At 44.0% G+C, this 20,999-nt stretch overlaps 1 protein-coding gene across 5 annotated transcripts in view; it reads right to left on the bottom strand.

The window, feature by feature from the left end:
- col16a1 (collagen, type XVI, alpha 1) overlaps positions 1–20,999 on the bottom strand; it is a 371,262-nt gene that overhangs the window by 198,735 nt on the left and 151,528 nt on the right. For 3 of the 5 annotated variants that reach the window (XM_087976933.1, XM_087976932.1, XM_087976935.1), the window contains exon 11: positions 1,192–1,218. The exons of the other annotated variants lie outside the window; for them this stretch is intronic. In XM_087976933.1, the coding sequence (XP_087833059.1) occupies positions 1,192–1,218 (27 nt within the window). The remainder of the gene's footprint in view (positions 1–1,191; positions 1,219–20,999) is intronic. 5 annotated transcript variants of the gene reach the window in all.

Raw genomic sequence — 20,999 nt, 5'->3', positions numbered from 1 at the left:
ATCTTTTACAAACCCGACTCTCACAGCTACCTAGACTACACCTCCTCCCATCCTGCCTCCTGTAAAACTGTTATCCCTTATTCCAAATAGCTCCGCTGCATCTCCTCCCAGGAGGATCAGTTCCACCACACCAGATGGTCTCCTTCTTCAATGACCACAATTTCCCCTCCTATGTGGTCAATGATGCCCTCCAGCGCATATCATCCACTTCCCACACCTCTGCCCTTGAACCACACCCCTCCAACCACAACAAGTACAGACCTCCCCCCTCCCAACACTGTCCTCACCTTACACCCCACCAACCCCCGGATACATCACATCATCCTCCACCATTTCCGCCACCTACAAATAGCCCCCACCACCAGAGATATATTCCCCTCCCCGCCCCTATCTGCATTCCGTAAAAAGTATTCCTTCCACAACTCTTTCATCAGGTTTGCTTATTGGGACTGATGTGTATATTTGGAGCAGCGTAATTAAGTTTAGTTTGGATAGTCTCAGTTCTGTTCCTTGTGTTTCTTTGTGTAATTTTGTGAATAAATTTTTGTCTGTTTTAAAACCTGGTAGTCAACCTCACTAACTTACTCCAGGTAATTTTCACTGTACACTTACTAACACAAATTGCAAAGTTATGGTCTGGGCTGCCTGCTTAAGAATGTTTTAAGTGGTCTTGCCTAGTTCATAACATGATGTATTGCAATATTTAATAGTAATGTATAATAAATTGTGTGAGTTTGAAGCTTAAATCTGAAGTCAGCTCTCGATTTTGCCTTATGACCCAACAAACACATCCCAGACAAGTATAGTGGAGGTCAGATACAGAGTGAAGCTCTCTCACCACTGACTCCATCAAACCCTCTACAAATAACATTAAAATGACTGGCCAGTAGTTGCTGTTTTACCTCCTCAAATTGTTGTGATATCACTGAGTGAAGAAAGCTTTTGAAGATTTATTTTCTAAATATGTAATTTATATATTTCCATTGGACTGTGGGATATGAAGTTGCCTGTGCCTGTAAGTCTGGTGCTTATGATATCTATTTTTATAGTGGACCACTGACTAAACCTTTAAATAATTAGCCTTTGGTGTTGTACTTCCTGCTCTGACATGCACAGTAGCTTCAGTTCAGGCCTACCCAGAAACATTACTGAATGCTTGCTGCAAGAATTGCAGTGATGACTGCTCATTACCTTCTGCTTGACAATTCCGCTGGCTTCCTGTAAGAGATTGATAGAAAAGTTCAGAATTAATTTCATTTTACAAACAATATTTAGCCAGTTTCCATTTCCTCTGCTGAAGGCAGCACCCCATTCTGAGTTTGAGAACCACCAACACCCCCCCCAGCTCTCCCCGATCTGGAAGTTATTTATTTGGAAGTTGTGAGTCTGTCAAAGCTTGAACTCTCCAAAGTCTTGCCCAACATGCCTCAGTACTGGACTGTGATCAAGAATGAAACACTGGCTGTTTTCCTCTGCTGATCTCAATGCCTGGATTTCCCATTCACCAGTCAACCTACACATAGCCACCTACCTCCAGAGGAATCAGCAATCAAATCTGGAACTTCCCAGTGCTGTTCTTTTATGCACTAGGCCATTCAGAGAACTGAAATCCAAATGTAATATGGAGGTTCTCCACATTCCTGAGCATTCCCAACTTTTCCAAAGAATAGGGATCATGTTGATTTTTCTAATCACCTTTCTGAGGCAAACAAACCTCAATGGAACCTATCTGCAGGATCTTAGGATCTAGGTAGGCAGTTAGCAACATCAGAACCAAGTGAGACAATGTGGGGCAACACAGTGGCTCAGTGGTTAGCACTGCTACCTCACACCGCCAAGGACCTGGGTTTCAGTCCCACCTCGGGCAACTGTCTGTGTAGAGTTTGCACATTCTCCCCGTGTCTGAGTGGGTTTCCTCCAGGTGCTCCGGTTTCCTCCCACAGTCCAAAGAGGTGCAGGTCAGGTGAATTGGTCATGCTAAATAGCCCATAGTGATAGGTGTCAGGAGTAAATATAGAGTAGGGGAATGGGTCTGAATGGGTTAACGTTCGGAGGGTCAGTGTGTATCCGTTGGGCCGAAGGGCCTGTTTCCATACTGTAGGGAATCTAATCTAATCGCAATGCAACAAAGACTAGGGGAAAAGTTCAAAAAAAGACAAGAATCATAGCTAACACAAACCAAGAAGTGACAGTACCCATGGAGTTTATTGTACAGTCAGCCTTTAAAAAATTATATTTTTAAATATAGTATCCTTGCTTGTTTAGTGCTTTCAGGATCTGGCCAATTAGCTGAAGAATTGGAGAGTCTGGAGCCAAGAGATTGAGATTTTCAGGGAGAGCGGTAAACCCCAACGAATTGATAGCAGCTTAAAGGAGCTGATTGGTGAGAGTAGAATGATAGAATGGTTACAACATGGAATGAGACTACTTGTCCAATCATACTGGCCCTCTGAAGAGCACTCTGTCCTATTCCTCCTCCAGTTCCTTGTAATTCTGCAAATATTTATTTCTCCATTTTCTTTGGAAAATCATGATTGAATCTGGCTCCACTGCCTACTCAGACCACACACTCTGGATCCTCAGCAATCACTTTATAAAAGAGCTTTACCTTGTGCTGTCCCGGCTTTGTTTGTCAATCACCATAGAAATAAATAAACGTTCCTCGAGCTCTCAGTCTTTCTTCCAATGGGATCTTAACCTGTCGAAATCTCTTCTGATTTTGACCAGTTTTGTCAAAATGGCCTCTGAACCTGAATTTATTTCATAGAATCATAGAATCCCTACAGTGTGGAAACAAGGCATTTGCCCAACAAGTCCACACCCACCCTCCGAAAAGTTACCCACCCACACCCATTCCCCTGACTAATGCACCTAACCTACATATCCCTGAATACTGTGGGCAATTTAGCATGGCCAATTCACCTAAGCTGCATATCATTGGACTGCGGGAAGAAACCCAGAGGAAACCCACGCAGACAACTACCCGAGGCTGGAATCAAACCGAGGTCCCTGGCACTGTGAGGCAGCGGTGCTAACCACCCAGCCACTGTGCCGCTCTTTAAATAAGATAACTTCTGTTTTTCCAATTTAACCTCATGACTGAAGTTCTTCATTCCTGGAATCATCCTCATGAGTCTGTTCTGCGCTCACTTTAATGCCTTCACATCCTTCCTTAAGTTTAGAGACCAGGACTAGACACAATGTTTCAGTTGGTTTCATTACAGCTTTCTTGCTTTTCTACTCCATGGATCTATTTACAATGCTCAATTTCACATACGCCTTTTTTCGGTACTTTCTGGACCTGTCCAGCTACCTTTCAACAACTTGTACACATATGTAAGATGTAGGAAGCTAAATCAGAAAAGGCCCATGGGGAATACAGTACAAAGAAAGTAGAAAAGAACTCAAGTAGGGAATTAGGAGAGTAAAAAGAGGCCATGAAACGACCGTGGCAAGCGGAGTCATAGAGTCCTACAACACGGAGACAGGCCCAACAACCCAAACTGGTCCATGCCAATCAAAATGTCCATCCATACTAACCCCATTTCCCTGCATTTGTCACATATCCTTCTAAATCTTTCCTATCCATGTAATTTTCCAAATGCCTTTTAAATGTACCCACCTCAACCACTTCCTCTGGAGCTCATTCCATACATGTACCATCCTCTGTGTAAAAAGGTTCCCCTCAGGTTCCCTTTTATTCTTTCCTCGATAACCTTAAACTGATACCCTCTAGTTCTCAATTCCCCAACCTTGGGAAAAAAGATTGAGTGCATTCACCCTACCCAGGCATCTCATGATCTTATACACTCCTCTAAGATCCCCCCTCAGTTTCCTGTGCTCTCAAGAAGGAAGTCCTAGTTTGTCTAGCCTCTCCCTGTAACTCAGACCTTTGAGTCTTGGCAACATCCTTGTAAATCTCTTCTGCACTCTTCCCAGTTTGATAACATCTTCCCTACTGCAAGGTGACTAAAACTGAACACAATACTCCCAAGTATGGCCTTAACAACTTCCTGTACAACATACAATAAAACTTCCCAACTTCTATACGCAGTGCCCAGTGTGCCAAAAGCCTTCTTCACTACCCTGTCTACCTGGGACTCCACTTTCAGAGAATCGTGCACCTGAACCCCAAGGTCCCTTTGTTCCACTGCACTTCTTAAGGCCCCACCATTCACCATGAAACTCCTACCTTGATTTGACATTCCAAAATGCAACACCTCACACTTATCTATATTAAACTCCATTTGCTATTTCTCGGCCCACTTCCCCAGCTGATCAAGCTATCATCAGCAAACTTATTAACCATGTCTTGTACATTCTCATCCATATCATTGATATAGATAACAAACAGCAATGGACTCAGCACTGACCCATGAGGCACACCACTAGTCACAGGCCTCTAGTCTGACAAGCTGTTCCCCAATATTACCCTCTGCTCCTTCTTATTGCCTATTCAATTTGCCAGCTCTCATTTGATTCCATATGATCTAACTTTCCAAAGCAGCCTACCATGTGGAACCTTATCAAAGGCCTTACTGAAATCCATAAAAAAACAACATCTACCGCCCAACCTTCATCAAACCTTCTGGTCACTTCATCGAAGAACTCTAACAAATTTGTGGGGCTTGATCTCTCACGCACAAAGTCATGCTGACTACTCCTAATCAAACCAAACACATGCATATCTTATCCCTCAGAATCTTCTCAAGTAATTTACCCACCACAGATATTAGGCTTACTGGTCTATAGTTCCCAGGTTGTTCTCTGCAGCCCTTCTTGATAAAGGGCACAACATTCGCTACTAGTCTTTCGGGCCCTCATTCGTGGCTAACGATGATGCAAAAGTATCAGCCAGGGCCATCACAATTTCTTCTCTAGCCTCTGGCAGTGTTCTTGGATATACTTGGTCAGGACCAGGAGATTTATCCACCTTCTTATATTCTAATATGTCCAGCACCTACTTTACTGTGATATGGACTGTCGCCTAGATATCACCACTAACTTGCCCAAGTTCCCAAGTCTTCACGTCTATTTCCACGGTAAACCCACAGGAGAAATAGTCATTGAAGAGCTTGCCCATCTCCTGTGGTTACACACATACATGTCCTTTTTGGTCCTTCAGGGAGCTTATTCTCTCTCTAAGTTTTGTTTTCCTTTAACATACATTAAGAATCTCTTTGGATTCACCCTAATCTTCTCAGCCAAAGCTATCTCGTGTCCCCTCCTCAGCTTCCTGATTTCCTTGTTCAGTGAACTCCTGTATCCCTTATATACCTTCAGGGATTTCCTTCATCACAGCTGCCTGCACCTCAGTCATGTCTCCTTTTTTCTTGTCAAAGCCTCAATATCTCTTGTCATCCAGGGTTCCCTATTCCTGCCAACCTTGCACTTCACCCTCACAGGAACACAGACCTTGAACTCTCGCTATCTCACTTTTAAAGGCCTCCCACTTGCCGGAGGTCCCTTTACTTGCAAACAAACTACTCCAATCAACCCCTGCAAGCTCCTGTCTAATTCCATCAAAATTCGCCTTGTCCCAGTTTAGAACGTGAATCTGTGGACCAGTTTTGTCCCCCTCCATAGCTATTGTATAATTAATAGAACTATGGTCACTGGTCCCAAAGTGCTCCCCCACTGTCACCTCAATCACTGTCACCTCAATCACCCTATTTCCCAAATGTAGGTCGAGTTTTGCCCCGGACCCACTATATACTGCTTGAGGACACTTTTCTGAACACCCTTAACAAATTCCACCCCATTTAAGCCCTTAATGCTATTGGCAGTTCCAGTCTATGTTAGGAAAGTTAAAACCCCCGACCACGACAACTCTTCTGCTCCTTTAAGTCTCCCCACTCTCCCTGCACGTTTATCCCTCTAATTCCCGTTGACTATTTGGGGGCCTATGCTACAGGTCATTCTGCTGTAACACACATTTCGTCAGCGCTAATTGGTTATAATGCAAATGATGAATTGTGGACGTTGTTTGGATAATGCAAACTTTCTACTGAATGGGTATAGCATGATGTTCTATAGCAGTTTTCCATAGTGTGGTTTTCTACAGCGCGAGGTTGCAGAAGAACACTACTGTCACATTATAGCAGAATGACCTGTATAACCCCAATAACGGCACCTTCCTGTCTCTTATTTCTTAGCTCCACCCATAAAGCCTCACTGGATGATCCTTCAGTTATTTCATCTGTGACCAATGCTGTGATACTCGCCTTAATTTAAAATGCAATTCCCCCTCCCCTCTTTCCTCCACTTCTGTCCCGCCGAAAACACCTATAAACCTGGAACATCAAGCTGCCAGTTCTGTCCGTCTCTTAGCTACGTTTCTGTAATGGCAATATTATCCCAGTCCCACGGACCTATCCATGCCCGAAGTTCATCAGCCTTACCATGTAGTCCTCTTGCATTGAAATAGATACAATTTAGTCCATCAGGCATACCTCACTTACTGTCGTGTTCCAGCCTGACCTGTCTCTTCAACTTACTATTTCTGATCACTATATCTCCTTCCAGCCTTACACTTGCATCCATGCTGCTGAGGATCCCACTGCCCACCAATCTGGTTTAAACCTTGTAGCACTAGCAAATCTGGTCACCAAGATATTGGTCTCCGTCCAGTTCAGATGCAACTCATCCCTTTGAACAGGTCACCCTTGCCGCAGAAAAGATCCCAACGATCTAAAAATCTGAATCCCTGCCTCCTGCACCAATTTTTTAGCTATGTATTCATCTGCCATTTCCCATTCTTACCCTCACTAACACGTGGCTGCTCATTCTCCCCCTTGAGTATGTTCTGCCGCTGCTCCGAGACATCCTGCACCCTGACACCCAGGAGGCAACACTCCATCCTGGATTCCTGTTTGCAGCCATAGTATCTCCTGCCTGTCCCTCTCACTATCGAGTCTCCTAGCAGTAAGGTCCTGTTTACCTTGACCTTTTCCCGCTGTGCCCCAGAGCGAGTCTTAGTGCCACTGACCTGTCAACAGCTGCTTTCCCCTGAATGGTCACGCCCTGATGAAGAGCTTATGCCTGAGATGTCGATTCTCCTGCTCCTCTGATGCTGTCAGACTGATTGTGCTTTTCCAGCATCATACTTTTCAACTTTGATCTCCAGCATCTGCAGTCCTCACTTTCTCCTGGTCACCCCCTCCAAAAGTATGCAAAGTGGGATACTTGTTTTTGAAAGGAATGGCCAAAGGGAATTCTTGCACTCTCTTTGCTTTTCCTGCTGGTCACCTCGCTACTTTCTACCTGTACCATAGGTGTTGTCATCTCACTAAAACTCTTATCAGTCAAGCGCTCAGTATCTCGGATGATCCTGAGTGCATCCAGCTCCAGCTCCCTAACACGGTCTCCCAGGAGCTGTAGCTGGGTACACCTCCCATAGGTGTAGTCACCAGGGACAATGGAATTCTCCCTGAGATCCCACATTCTGCAGGAGGAACATGCGACTGCTCTTTCTGCCATCTCAACTGCTCTAAGACGAAAGAGGAAAATTAAAAGGACTTTACCTGAGTTTACCTGTAGTTTTTGATGAGCTGCTGCTCACTGAAGCCTCTTATGCCAAAGCCTTACTACTCACTCTGCTACCAACAAATTTTCCAATAACACATCTCTTTATATCTAATATATGCTAATAGTGTTACTCTGTTCAAGAAGAGAAATAGGGATAAGCAAGAAAATTATAGACCAATGAGTCTAACATCGGTAGATGAGAAGCTAGTTGAGAGAATTCTTAGGAATAGGATTTACTGGATGTAGGTTTGCTCGCTGAGCTGGAAGGTTCATTTCCAGAGGTTTCATTACCCTACTAGGTAACATCTTCAGTGGGTTTCAGGCGAAACAATGCTGAAAATTCCTGCTTTCTATTTATACGTTTGGGTTTCTTTGGGTTGGTGATGTCATTTCCTGTGGTGGTTATTTCCCATGGTGAAGTCACTTCCTGTTCCTTTTCTCAGGGGGTGGTAGATGGGGTCTAACTCAATGTGTTTGTTGATAGAGTTCCATGCTTCTAGGAATTCTCATGCGTGTCTTTGGCTTGTCCTAGGATGGATGTGTTATCCCAGTCGAAGTGTCCTTTATCATTCATATGTGAGGATACTAGTGACAGAGGGTCATTTCTTTTTGTGGCTAGTTGGTGTTCATTTATCCTGGTGGCTAGTTTTCTACCTGTTTGTTCAATGTAGTGTTTGTTACAGTCCTTGCACAGTATTTTTTAAAGGTTCTTAGTTTTAGAACATAGAACATAGAACAATACAGCACAGAACAGGCCCTTCGGCCCACGATGTTGTGCCGAACATTTGTCCTAGCTTAAGCACCCATCCATGTACCTATCCAATTGCCGCTTAAAGATCACCAAAGATTCTGACTCTAACACATTCCATGCCCCCACCACTCTCTGGGTAAAGAACCCACCCTTGACATTTCCCCTATACCTTCCACCCTTCACCTTAAATCTATGTCCCCTTGTAACACTCTGTTGTACCTGGGGAAAAAGTTTCTGACTGTCTACTCTATCTATTCCTCTGATCATCTTATAAACCTCTATCAAGTCACCCCTCATCCTTCGCCGTTCCAATGAGAAAAGGCCTAGCACTCTCAACCTATCCTCGTACGACCTATTCTCCATTCCAGGCAACATCCTGGTAAATCTTCTCTGCACCCTCTCCAAAGCTTCCACATCTTTCCTAAAGTGAGGCGACCAGAACTGCACACAGTACTCCAAATGTGGCCTAACCAAAGTCCTGCACAGCTGTAACATCACTTCACGACTCTTGAATTCAATCCCTCTGCTAATGAACGCTAATACACCATAGGCCTTCTTACAAGCTCTATCCACCTGAGTGACAACTTTCAAAGATCTATGAACATAGACCGCAAGATCCCTCTGTTCGTCCACCTCACTAAGAACCCTACCGTTAACCCTGTATTCCGCATTCTTATTTGTCTTTCCAAAATGGACAACCTCACACTTGGCAGGATTGAACTCCATCTGCCACTCCTCAGCCCAGCTCTGCATCATATCTAAGTCTCTTTGCAGCCGATAACAGCCCTCCTCACTATCCACAACTCCACCAATCTTTGTATCATCTGCAAATTTACTGACCCACCCTTCGACTCCCTCATCCAAGTCATTAATAAAAATTACGAACAGCAGAGGACCCAGAACTGATCCCTGCGGAACTCCACTTGTAACTGGGCTCCAGGCTGAATATTTGCCATCTACCACCACTCTCTGACTTCGACCGGTTAGCCAGTTTACTATCCAATTGGCCAAATTTCCCTCTATCCCATGCCTCCTGACTTTCCGCATAAGCCTACCATGGAACCTTATCAAATGCCTTACTAAAATCCATGTATACTACATCCACTGCTCTACCCTCATCCACATGCTTGGTCACCTCCTCAAAGAATTCAATAAGACTTGTAAGGCAAGACCTACCCTTCACAAATCCGTGCTGGCTGTCCCTAATCAAGCAGTGTCTTTCCAGATACTCATAAATCCTATCCCTCAGTACCCTTTCCATTACTTTGCCTACCACCAAAGTAAGACTAACTGGCCTGTAATTCCCAGGGTTATCCCTATTCCCTTTTTTGAACAGGGGCACAACATTCGCCACTCTCCAGTCCCCTGGTACCACCCCCGTTGACAGTGAAGACGAAAAGATCATTGCCAACGGCTCTGCAATTTCCTCTCTTGCTTCCCACATAATCCTAGGATATATCCCGTCAGGCCCGGGGGACTTGTCTATCCTCAAGTTGTTCAAAATGTCCAACACATCTTCCTTCCTTACAAGTGTCTCCTCTAGCTTATCAGTGCGTTTCACACTCTCCTCTTCAACAATACGGTCCCTCTCGTTCGTAAATACTGAAGAAAAATACTCATTCAAGACCTCTCCTATCTCTTCCGACTCAATACACAGTCTCCCACTACTGTCCTTGATCGGACCTACCCTCGTTCTCGTCATTCTCATGTTTCTCACATACGCATAAAATGCCGTTGGGTTATCCTTGATCCTATCCGCCAAAGATTTTTCATGCCCTCTCTTAGCTCTCCTAATCCCTTTCTTCAGCTCCCTCCTGGTTATTCTGTATCCCTCCACTGCTCTGTCTGAACCTTGATTCCTGAACCTTATGTAAGCCTCCTCTTCCTCTTTACAAGACATTCAACCTCCCTCGTCAACCAAGGTTCCCTCACACGACCATTTCTTTCCTGCCTGACAGGTACATACATATCAAGGACACGTCGTATCTGTTCCTTGAAAAAGTTCCACATTTCCACGACACCCTTCCCTGACAGCCTATGCTCCCAAATTATGCTCCTCAGATCCTGTCTTACAGCATTGTAATTACCCTTCCCCCAATTGTAAAACCTACCCTCTTGCATGCACCTATCTCTCTCCATAACCAAGGTGAAAGTCACAGAATTGAGGTTACCATCACCAAAATGTTCACCCACTAATAAGCCCATCACTTGTCCCAGTTCATTACCAAGTACCAAATCCAATATGGCCTCCCCTCTGGTCGGACAATCTACATACTGAGTTAGAAAAGCTTCCTGGACACACTGCGCAAACACCGCCCCATCCAATCTACCTGATCTAAAGAGCTTCCAATCAATATTTGGGAAGTTGAAATCGCCCATGACTACTACCCTGTGGCTTCTGCACCTTTCCAAAATCTGTTTCCCAATTTGTTTCTCCACATCTCTGCTGCTATTGGGGGGCCTATAGTAAACACCCAACAAGGTGACTGCACCTTTCCTATTTCTGACTTCAGCCCATGCTACCTCCAAAGGCAGATCCCCCTCGAACTGCCTTTCTGCAGCCGTTATACCATTTCTAATTAGCAACGCCACCCCCCCCTCCTTTTTTACCACCCTCCCTAATCTTACTGAAACATCTGTAACCAGGAACCTCCAACAACCATTCCTGTCCCTCTTCTATCCACGTTTCCGTGATGGCCACAACATCGTAGTCCCAGGTACCGATCCACGCCTTAAATTCACCCACCTTATTTCTGATACTCCTTGCGTGTCCGCAAGTATTCCCTGTCAGTGCTACCTTCTTCACAGCCTCCCTACATTCTTGGACATCCTGACAAACAGCTAGCCTACTTGCTGGACTACAAGTCCGGATCCTATCCCCCTGCCAAATTAGTTTAAACCCCCCCGAAGAGTGCTAGCAAAACTACCCCCCAGGATATTGGTGCCCTTCTGGTTCAGGTGCAACCCGTCCTGCTTGTACAGGTCCCACCTTCCCCAGAATGCAGTCCAATTGTCCAAATACCTGAAGCCCTCCCTCCTACACCATCCTTGCAGCCACGTGTTCAACTGCACTCTCTCCCTATTCCTTGCCTCACTGTCACCTGGCACCGGCAACAACCAAGAGATGACGACTCTGTCTGTCCTAGCTTTTAGCTTCCAGCCTAACTCCCTGAGCTCTTGAATGACCTTCCCACCCCTCTTCCTACCAATGTCGTTGGTGCCAATGTGCACCACGACTTCTGGCTGCACACCCTCCCCCTTAAGGATTCTGAAGACACGGTCCGAGACGTCTCGGACCCTGGCACCCGGGAGGCAACAAACCATCCGAGAGTCTTGCCCATGTCCACAGAACCGCCTGTCCGTCCCTCTAACTAGAGAGTCCCCTATAACAAGCGCTCTCCTCCTCTCCCCCTTTCCCTTCTGAGTCTCAGAGCCAGACCTCGTGCCAGAGACCCGGTCACTGCAGCTTACCCCTGCTAGGCCGTTCCCCCCCAACAGTATCCAAAGCTGTATACTTATTGTTTAGGGGAACGACCACAGGGGATCCCTGCACTGCCTGCTTCCTCACCTTCCCACCTCTAACTATTACCCGGCTACCTCTGTTCTCTGGCGTAGCTATGTCCCTGTAGCTTCTATCTATCACCCTCTCAGCCTCTCGAATAATCCTCAGTTCATTTTGCTCATTATCTGCATATACATAGAAGGCAGAGGGAAGGGTGTTTTTCCGACTGGAAGTCCATGACTAGTGGTGTTCTCCAGGGATCTATCCTGGGACCTCTGCAGTTTGTGATTATAGAAATGAATGGCTTGTATAAAAATGTACATGGGTGGGTTAGTAAGTTTGCAGATGATTTAAGATGAGTGGAGTTGTGAATATTGTAGAAGATTGTCGAACAATACAGCTGGATATAGATCAGTTTCAGATATGGATAGAGAAATGGCAGAGAGAGTTTAATCCGGGGAAGTATGAGATGCTGCACTTTGGGAAAAGTATACAATTAATCGCGGGACCTTTAACACATCAATGTACAGACGGATCATGGGATTCAAGTCCACAGCTCCCTGAAAGTAGCCACACAAGCTGATAGGGTGGTAAAGGAGGCAAATGCCATGCTTGCCTTTATTGGTCAGAGAATTGTGTACAAGAATCAGAATATCACACTCAGCTTTATAAGGCTTTAGTTAGACCATACTTAGAGTACTGCATTCAATTCTGGTCGCCACGTTACAGAAAAGATGTGGAGGCTTTGGAAAGGATACAGAAGAGGTTTACTAAGATGTTGCCTGGGTTAGAGGGTATGAGCTACAAGGAGACGCTAAAAAACTCAGATCATTTTCTCTGGGGCAGCAGAGGCTGAGGGGAGACTTGATAGGAAATGCATAGATGGGGTTGACAGTCAAGAAGTTTTCCCCCAGAGTTGAATTGTTTAAAATTAGGGAGTATGCAGTTGAGGTGAGAGAGGGCAAGTTCAAAAGAGAAGTGAGGGGCAAGATTTTTACACAGAATAGTAGGAGTCTGGAATGTGCGACCAAAGGTGGTGGTGGAGGCAGATTTATTAGCGGCGTTTAAGGTACTTTTAGTTGAGCGCATGAATATGCAAGGAATGAAGGGATATGGACCAAGGGGAGGCAGAAGGGATTAGCTTAATTTGGCATCATGCTCGGCACAACATTAAGGGCCTGTGCTGTACTGTTCGATGTTCTATAACCCGAGATGTCTTTATTTCTGAATCCCTTTCAATGGCATCCTTGGTTTAATATTGCCTCTCTCTGAATTTTTTCGCAAAATGTATCCTATTTTTGAACAATGGTGTAAGATATGCAATTCTCCTGTTCTTTGGTATCACTCCTACATCTGAGGAGAATTGGAAAGTATGGTCAGGAACTCCACAGTTTCTACTCTTATTTTCTTTCATCGTCCCTGGTTATGTCCAATTCAGTCTTCATGGCTGGTGAACTCTTCAGTAGAGCCAGTCTTTTGAATCTTTTTAATCAATTAGTACCCCTGCTTTCATTATAATTTGGCAGCATCTTCTTCCCTGGCAATGACAGATATAAAGTCCATGTTTAACACCTCAGCTATGTCCCCTGCCTATATGTTAATCTCCTTTTTGGCCCTTAATTAGATCTACTCTTTTTTTAACTGCATTTTTGCTGTGGAAAAGCCTAAGAAGGGACTCTTCGATTATTTTCCTCTTTAGCTGCCAATTTATTTTTATACTTTCATTGCTTATCTCAGTTTTTTTTCCTATTTCACCTTTGGACTGTCCATATTCAGCCTAATTTTGACTTGTATCATCGACCTGATAACTGCCCAATGCCCTTGCTGAGTATTTTGCAGGGAAACACCAGCAATTTACAGAAATTGCAGACTGACCCCACTCAAAATACTTTCTATCTGTGAGGATAAAACCATAAGACAGGGGTGAAGAATAATCTGATAATCCTCAACTCCACTTTCCTGCCTATTCCCCATAACTCTTGATTCCCTTACTGATTAAAAAAATTGCAATCTCAGACTTGAATATACTAATGATCTAGCCTCAACACCCCTATGCAGTAAAGAAATCCACAAATTCAGTACCCTCTGAGAGAAGAAATTCCTCCTCATCTCTGTCTTTACTCTGAGATTATGCCCTCCGGTCCTAGACTCTCCCATAAATGGTAAATATTTTTTCACATCTATCCTGTCAAGCCCCATAAGAATCTTGGATATTTCAATGCGGTCACCTTTCATTCCTCTAAAATTCAATGAGTATACGCCTAACCTACTCACACGACAGTCCCTCCATACCAGGTATCAACTTAATGAATCCTATTCTAGGATAATGCCTGTCAGAAGAACAGCTAGAATTGTGGGTCATGGCACCTTGGAGGTGGAGGGTGCCCAGAATAGGGGTTGAGTTGGATAAGGAGTAACATGGAAGTGAAGAGGATTCAATAGCTGATGGGAAAATACCAATTCTTGTAAGCAAGGTTAAGAGTTTCTATTTGCTTATGCAACGAAGAGCAAAGCAAATTCTAAAAGGATATCGGAGATGGAGGGGAATGATCCAGTCAATGTGATTCTTGCTGGGACCAGTAGATAAGTAGTCCTGTCCAGGAGTTGTCAGGAACTAGAAGCTACACTAAAGATCAAGATCTCAGGGGTTGTAAATGCTGGAATATTACCTGAACCATGTACAAATTAGTCTAAGGCTAAGATGATCAGAGAAGTGAATGCATGGCTTGAAGGGATGGCATAGCAGAGAAGCATTCCTTGTCAGTTAACATGAGCACCAGTACAGGGGCAGGAGGGAGCAGAATCAGTCAGATGGAATCCATTCAAACTGGGCTGGGAACAGAGTCTGTAGAAAAGAATATTTAGAGTGATCACAAAGAAGCAAATCTTAGCAGGACTTATACACTTAATCGTAAGGTCCTCGGGAGTGTTGCTGAACAAAGAGATCTTGGAGTGCAGGTCCATAGCTCCTTGAAAGTGGAGTCACAGGTAGATAGGATAGTGAAAAAGGCGTTTGGTATGATTTCTTTTATCGGTCAGAGTATTGAGTACAGGAGTTGGGAGGTCATGTTGCGGCTGTACAGGACATTGGTTAAGCTGCTGTTGGAATATTGCAATTCTGGCCTCCTTCCTATCGGGAAAGATGTTGTGAAACCTGAAAGGGTTCAGAAAAGATTTACAAGGATGTTGCCAGAGTTGGAGGATTTGAGCTATAGGGAGAGGTTGAATAGGCTGGGGCTATTTTCCCTGGAGCGTTGTAGGCTGAGGGGTGACTTTATAGAGGATTATAAAATCATGAGGGACATGGTTAGGATAAATAGACAAAATCTTTTCCCTGGGGTGGGGGAGTCCAGTACTAGAGGGCATAGGTTTAGGGTGAGAGGGGAAAGACATAAAAGAGACCTAATGGGCAACTTTTTCATGTAGAGGGTGGTAATGTATGGAATGAGCTGCCAAAGGAAGTGGAGGAGGCTGGTACAATGATAACATTTAAAAGCCATCTGGATGGGTATATGGGTAGGAAGGGCTTCGATGGATATGAGCCAAGTGCTGGCAAGTGGGATATAAATTGGGTTGGGATATCTGGTCGGCATGGACGATTGGACTGAAGGGTCTGTTTCCCTGCTGTATATCTCTATGACTCTAATAGTATAAAATCAAAAGAAAATGATGACAGTAGTATTTGAGTGAGTGTGCTTGAGGCATCACAGTAAAAGGAGAACTAAAGACTGTAAAGTAATTAAATCACGAGACAGAAAGAAGAAAATGACAACAAACATTCATACAGAAGCACAGATTCAGGTACTTGGCCCAAATTGGTGCTTTTTGAGACAAATACATGGATCAAATGGAGGGCACTGCAGTCACAAATTCACACAATGGAGACTGGCCGTGATGCAGGAAAGATGATCTGGAAAGATTAAAAAAGTGGTAGGCAGGGTAAACAACTTTAATAATTAAGGATGAAATCACTTAAAGGAAAAAGAGGACTTTACTAGAAGTAAGAAGGCAATGGACAGTTCATGGGAAGAATTGGGGAGTGGAAATAGTGGGAGTTGTGCATTGTTTCTCTGCAAGAACTTGTTAATGGTAGATTGTATAAATGCAGAGATTAGGTAAGTATGTACAGAAGGCATAGTGGTTTAAATGGGGGATTTTAATTTTTTAAAATATTGGAATAGATCAATTAACAAATGTCAAAAGGATATTGAATTTTCAGGATGTATCCAGGGTAGTTCTCTGCAATAGTATGTCCTGGGAGCAGGAGAATTGCCGTTTTGGGCATACTTATGCCCGTAATGTCGATTCTCCTGCTCCTCGGATGCTGCCTGGCCTACTGTGTTTTTCCAGCACCACACTTTTCAACTCTGGTCTCCAGCATCTGCACTCCTCACTTTCTCCTAATAGTATGTCCTGAGCCAATAAAGACAGGATTCTATATCTGAGTTAACATTGAGCCATAAGCCTATAACAGCATAATACTATAGGAAGATTTAACTAATAGTGATCATAACATGATCGAGATCAAAACAGAATTTGAACTGGAGAAACACTAAACAGCCATCAGGTTTGGATAAAGAAGACTTCAATGTGAGAAGGCAGAAACTGTCCACATTAAACTGGGGAAATCTGTTCATGCGTAAGAAAACACCGTTGAAACAAGAATGGCAAGTGATCCAGAGTAGTTAATATTCCTAATGGGAAAGATTTCCAACTGCAAAAAAAAGCATCTGTCGATGACCAAAGAGGTAAGAGACAACTTAATACAAAAAAAGGCAGAATTGCAAAAGAAATCTTGATAAATTCATAAGTTCATGAGATATAGGAGCAGAATTAGGCCACTCAGCCCATCGAGTCCACTCCACCATTCAATCATGGTTGATGAGCTCCTCATCCCCATTCTCCTGCCCTCTCCCCTTCATCCCATTACTGATTAAAAATCTGTCTAACTCATCCTTAAATTTACTTACTGTCCCAGCATCCACTGCACTTTGGGATACTGAATTCCACAGATTCCCAACCCTTTGGGAGAAATAGTTTGTCCGCAACGCTGTTTTAAATTTGCTTCCCATTATTCTTAGACTATGACCCCTCATCCTAGAATGCCCTATAAGAGGATGCATCCACTCCACATCTATTTTATCCATACTTTTTATCATGTTGAATCCTAGAATTTGATTTCCCCTCATTCTTCTAAATTCCAGGTAGCATTGGCCTCGATTGTTCAGTCTCTCTTCATATGACAAACCCCACATCTCTGGGATCAATATAGTGAACCACTTGATCTGCCCCCAGTGTCACTACATCTTTCCTCAAATAAAGGGAGCTGGGGTCCAAGGACCGAACCCTGTGACATCCCACTGGTTAAACCTTGCCATCCAGCAAAAAAAACATTTATCCCAACTCTCTATCTTCTGTCCATCAGCCAGTCCCCTATCCAAGCTAATAAATTACCCCAAATCCCATATGATCCAACTTTGTGAATTAACCTTTTGCTTTCACTGTTTGATATGTAGGTTGGCTCGCTGAGCTGTAAGGTTCATTTCTAGACTTTTCGTCACCCTACTAGGTAACATCTTCAGTGGGCCTCCGGGCGAAGCACTGCAGATGATTTCTGCTTTCTATTTATATGTTTGGTTTTGAAACTCAAACATATAAATAGAAAGCAGAAATCATCTTATATTAGATTACTTACAGTGTGGAAACAGGCCCTTCGGCCCAACAAGTCCACACCGACCCGCCGAAGCGCAAACCAACCAGACCTATTCCCCTAAGTTTATCCCTTCACCTAACATTACAGGCAATTTAGCATGGCCAATTCATCTAACCTGCACATCTTTGGACTGTGGGAGGAAACTGGAGCACTAGAGGAAACCCACGCAGACACAGGAAGAATGTGCAAACTCCACACAGTCAGTCGCCTGAGGCGGGAACTGAACCCGAGTCTCTGGCGCTGTGAGGCAGCAGTGCTAACCACTGTGCCACCGTGCTGCCCACATCTGCAGTGCTTCGCCCGGAGGTGCACTGAAGATGTTACCTAGTAGGGTGACGAAACGTCTAGAAATGAACCTTCCAGCTCAGCGAGCAAACCTACATCCAGAACCTCAACCTGAGCTACAAATCTTCTCAAAACTCGCTAAGACTTCACTGTTTATTATGCCACCAATTTTGGTGTCATCCGCAAACTTACTAACCATACTTTCTGTATTCTCATCCAAATCAAGGAGGACCCATAACCGAACCCTGTGGAAGACAGCTGGTAACAGGCCTCCAGTGTGAAAAACAACCTTCCACCACCACCACCACTTTCCGTCTCCTGCCATTAAGCCAATTGCCACAATTCTTCAAGTCTCTGACCCTTGCTCAGGTTTAGGAAGGAAAGATCATATCTGGAGTGAGACCCTGCCAGAATGAGGATAAATTGAAGCCCAGGATTGGAGTCTCAGCACAAAAGTGGCATCGCAGGAAAACCGTAAATTCATTAGTTGGTAATTGCTACTAATTTGACTATTTATTATAGGTGACATTCTGATTGGAGGCAAAGAAAGGAAGTATTTACAGGCCACAAGCTAAACAATCAGCAGCAAGTTTTTAAAAAGTCAAATTAAGAACTAAGTAAATAGAGATGCAAGGTCAGGTTGTGTGCTGTACTTGCACGATATAAGAGCTGGTGGGCCCCATTATGGTTCATTGTGACCGCATCTGTGGCAAGTGTTGGTTGCTTGTGGAACTCCAGCTCAGGGTTGATGAGCCAGAGTCTGGGCTTTGAACACTGCAACACGTCAGGAAGGGGGAGAGTTACCTGGATGCTCTGTTTCAGGAGACAGTCACACCTATTTACATTAACTACCTCAAATTTGGTCAGTGGTCAGGGACAGGAGGGTGTGACTATGAGAGAGGCAGATAGAGAGATTCAGGAGCTGGTGCTGAAGGCTCCTCAGCCCTTGAGCTGTCTAACAGATTTGAGATTCTTGCCCCCTGTGTGGATAAGCGTGGAGACGTAGGAAGGCTAAACAAACTTACCATAGCACCATGGTACAGGGAGCCATTCAAGAGCGGGTGAAAAGAGAAATGTAGTTGTAATCGGGGATAATATAGTTAGGGGAATAGACACTGTTCTCATTCCTGATGAAGGGCTTTTGCCCGAAATGTCGATTTCGCTGCTCCTTGGATGCTGCCTGAACTGCTGTGCTCTTCCAGCACCACTAATCCAGAATCTGGTTTCCAGCATCTGCAGTCATTGTTTTTACCACTGTTCTCTGTGGCCAGGATTGAGAATCCTGAAGGCTGTGTTGTCTGCCTAGTACCCAGGTTCAGGATATCCCATCTGGGTTGCAGAGGAACTTGGAGTCGGAGGGGAAAGATCTAGTTGTCGTGGGCCACGTAGCTATCAATGAGATAGGTAGCAGGAGGAAAAGGATTCTTCCGAGGGAATTATGAGCAGCTTGGGGCTAAATTAAAAAGTAGACCAAAGTGATAATAATCTCCAGATTACTACCTAAACCATGAGATAATTACTACAGGGTTAACAAGGTTAAAAAGATAAACAAGTGGCAAAAAGATTAGTGTGGGAAAAACCAGTTTGAATTAATGGGATATTGACACCATTGTTGGCGAAGAAGGAAGCTGTTTCGATGGGACGGACTCCACCTGAATCATACTGTGACCAGAATCCTGGTGAAACGCACAACTAGTGCTGTGGATAGGGCTTTAAATTAAATAATGGGACAAGGTTCAGTTGCATGGAAAGCTATGGAAAGAGATAAAGGACTGGGCGGACTCAGCAGAGGTTATTAAAGTTTCCAGAACAAGTAATAATACATACAGTATGGAAAGGGTCAGGAATTTACGTTTACACACAGCAGGTAAGGGAACAACTAGGAGAAACACGCAATCAGTGCAGGACTTGAGGATGCTGTACTTGCAATCATGCAGTGTACAGAACAAGGTAAGTGAGTTTGTAGGGCAGATTGAAATTGGCAGGTACCATGTTGTGGGTATCACAGGTATAGCTGCAAGGGGTTCAGGGCTGGGAACTAAATATCCAAGGTTACATATCATATCGAAAGAACAGGCAGAGGTCACCTGGTTATTACAGAATGAAATTAAATCCAAAGCATGAAGTGATATAGAGTTGGAAGACATGTGGGTGGAGTTGAGGAACTGCACAAGAAAAAAGACCCTGATACAAGTTATGCACAGGTCTTCCAGCAGTAGTCCAGATAAGGGCAGAAAATAAATCAGGAGATTAAAAAAGGTATGCAAAAAGGCACTATTATCATAAGCATGGGAGTCTTCATTGTGCAGGTGGACTGGAAAAGTCAGATTAATGGTGAATCCAAAGAAAATAAATTTGTGGAATATTTATGAGATAGGTATTTGAAGCAGTTTGTGGTGGAGCCCAGTTGGGAACAGGCCGTTCTGGATTTGGTGATGTGTAATGAGACTGACTTAATTAGAGAGCTTAAGGTGAAGGAACCTCTAGGTGCAGTGACCATAATATGATAGAATTCACTCTGCAGTTTGTGAGGAAAAAAACTGAAATCAGATATCCTGGCATTACAATTGAATAAAGGTAACCGCAAAGACATGAGGGAGAAGCTGGCCAGAGTTGATTGGGAGAGAAGCCGAGCAGTTAAGGTAATGGAGCAGTAATGGCAGGTGTTTCTGGGAGTAATTTGGGAGGCACAGCAGAAACTGATCCCAAGGAAGAAATAGAGGTGGGGGGCAGATGAAAACGAATCAATCAAAGCTGACAAGGAAAGTCAGAGATAGCATCAAAGCAAAAGATAAAGCACACAATTGAGAAAAGATTAGTCGGAAGCCAGAGGATTGGAAAACGTTTGAAAACCAGTAACGAAAAAGCAATAACGGAAGAGAAGATGAAATATGAGGATAACATAGCTAGTAATATAAAAGAAGATTTCAAGAGTTTTTTTAAATGTGTAAAATATAAGAGAGAAGCAAGAGTGAACACTGGGCTGCTGGAGAGGCAGTAATGGTGAACAAAGAAGGGCAGAACTGAACAGGGGAAAAAAACATCAGTAACATAGCAGAACTTCAAGACAGTCAGGGATACAGGTGAGTGTAGTGGCCATCACTAAGGAGTAGGTACTGCATAAGCTGAAAGGTCTGAAGGTGGATAAATCATCTGGAGAAGATGGACTACATCCCAGAGTTCTGAAGGAGAGAGCTCAGGAGATTGTAGAGGCATTGGTG

Source organism: Chiloscyllium plagiosum, unplaced genomic scaffold, assembly GCF_037043375.1.
Source record: "Chiloscyllium plagiosum isolate Xiang-an unplaced genomic scaffold, Cpla_swu_hap1 HiC_scaffold_30, whole genome shotgun sequence".
Taxonomy (NCBI): domain Eukaryota; kingdom Metazoa; phylum Chordata; class Chondrichthyes; order Orectolobiformes; family Hemiscylliidae; genus Chiloscyllium; species Chiloscyllium plagiosum.
The sequence above is the reverse complement of the archived record's forward strand: the minus strand, read 5'-3'. Positions and strand labels throughout refer to the sequence as shown.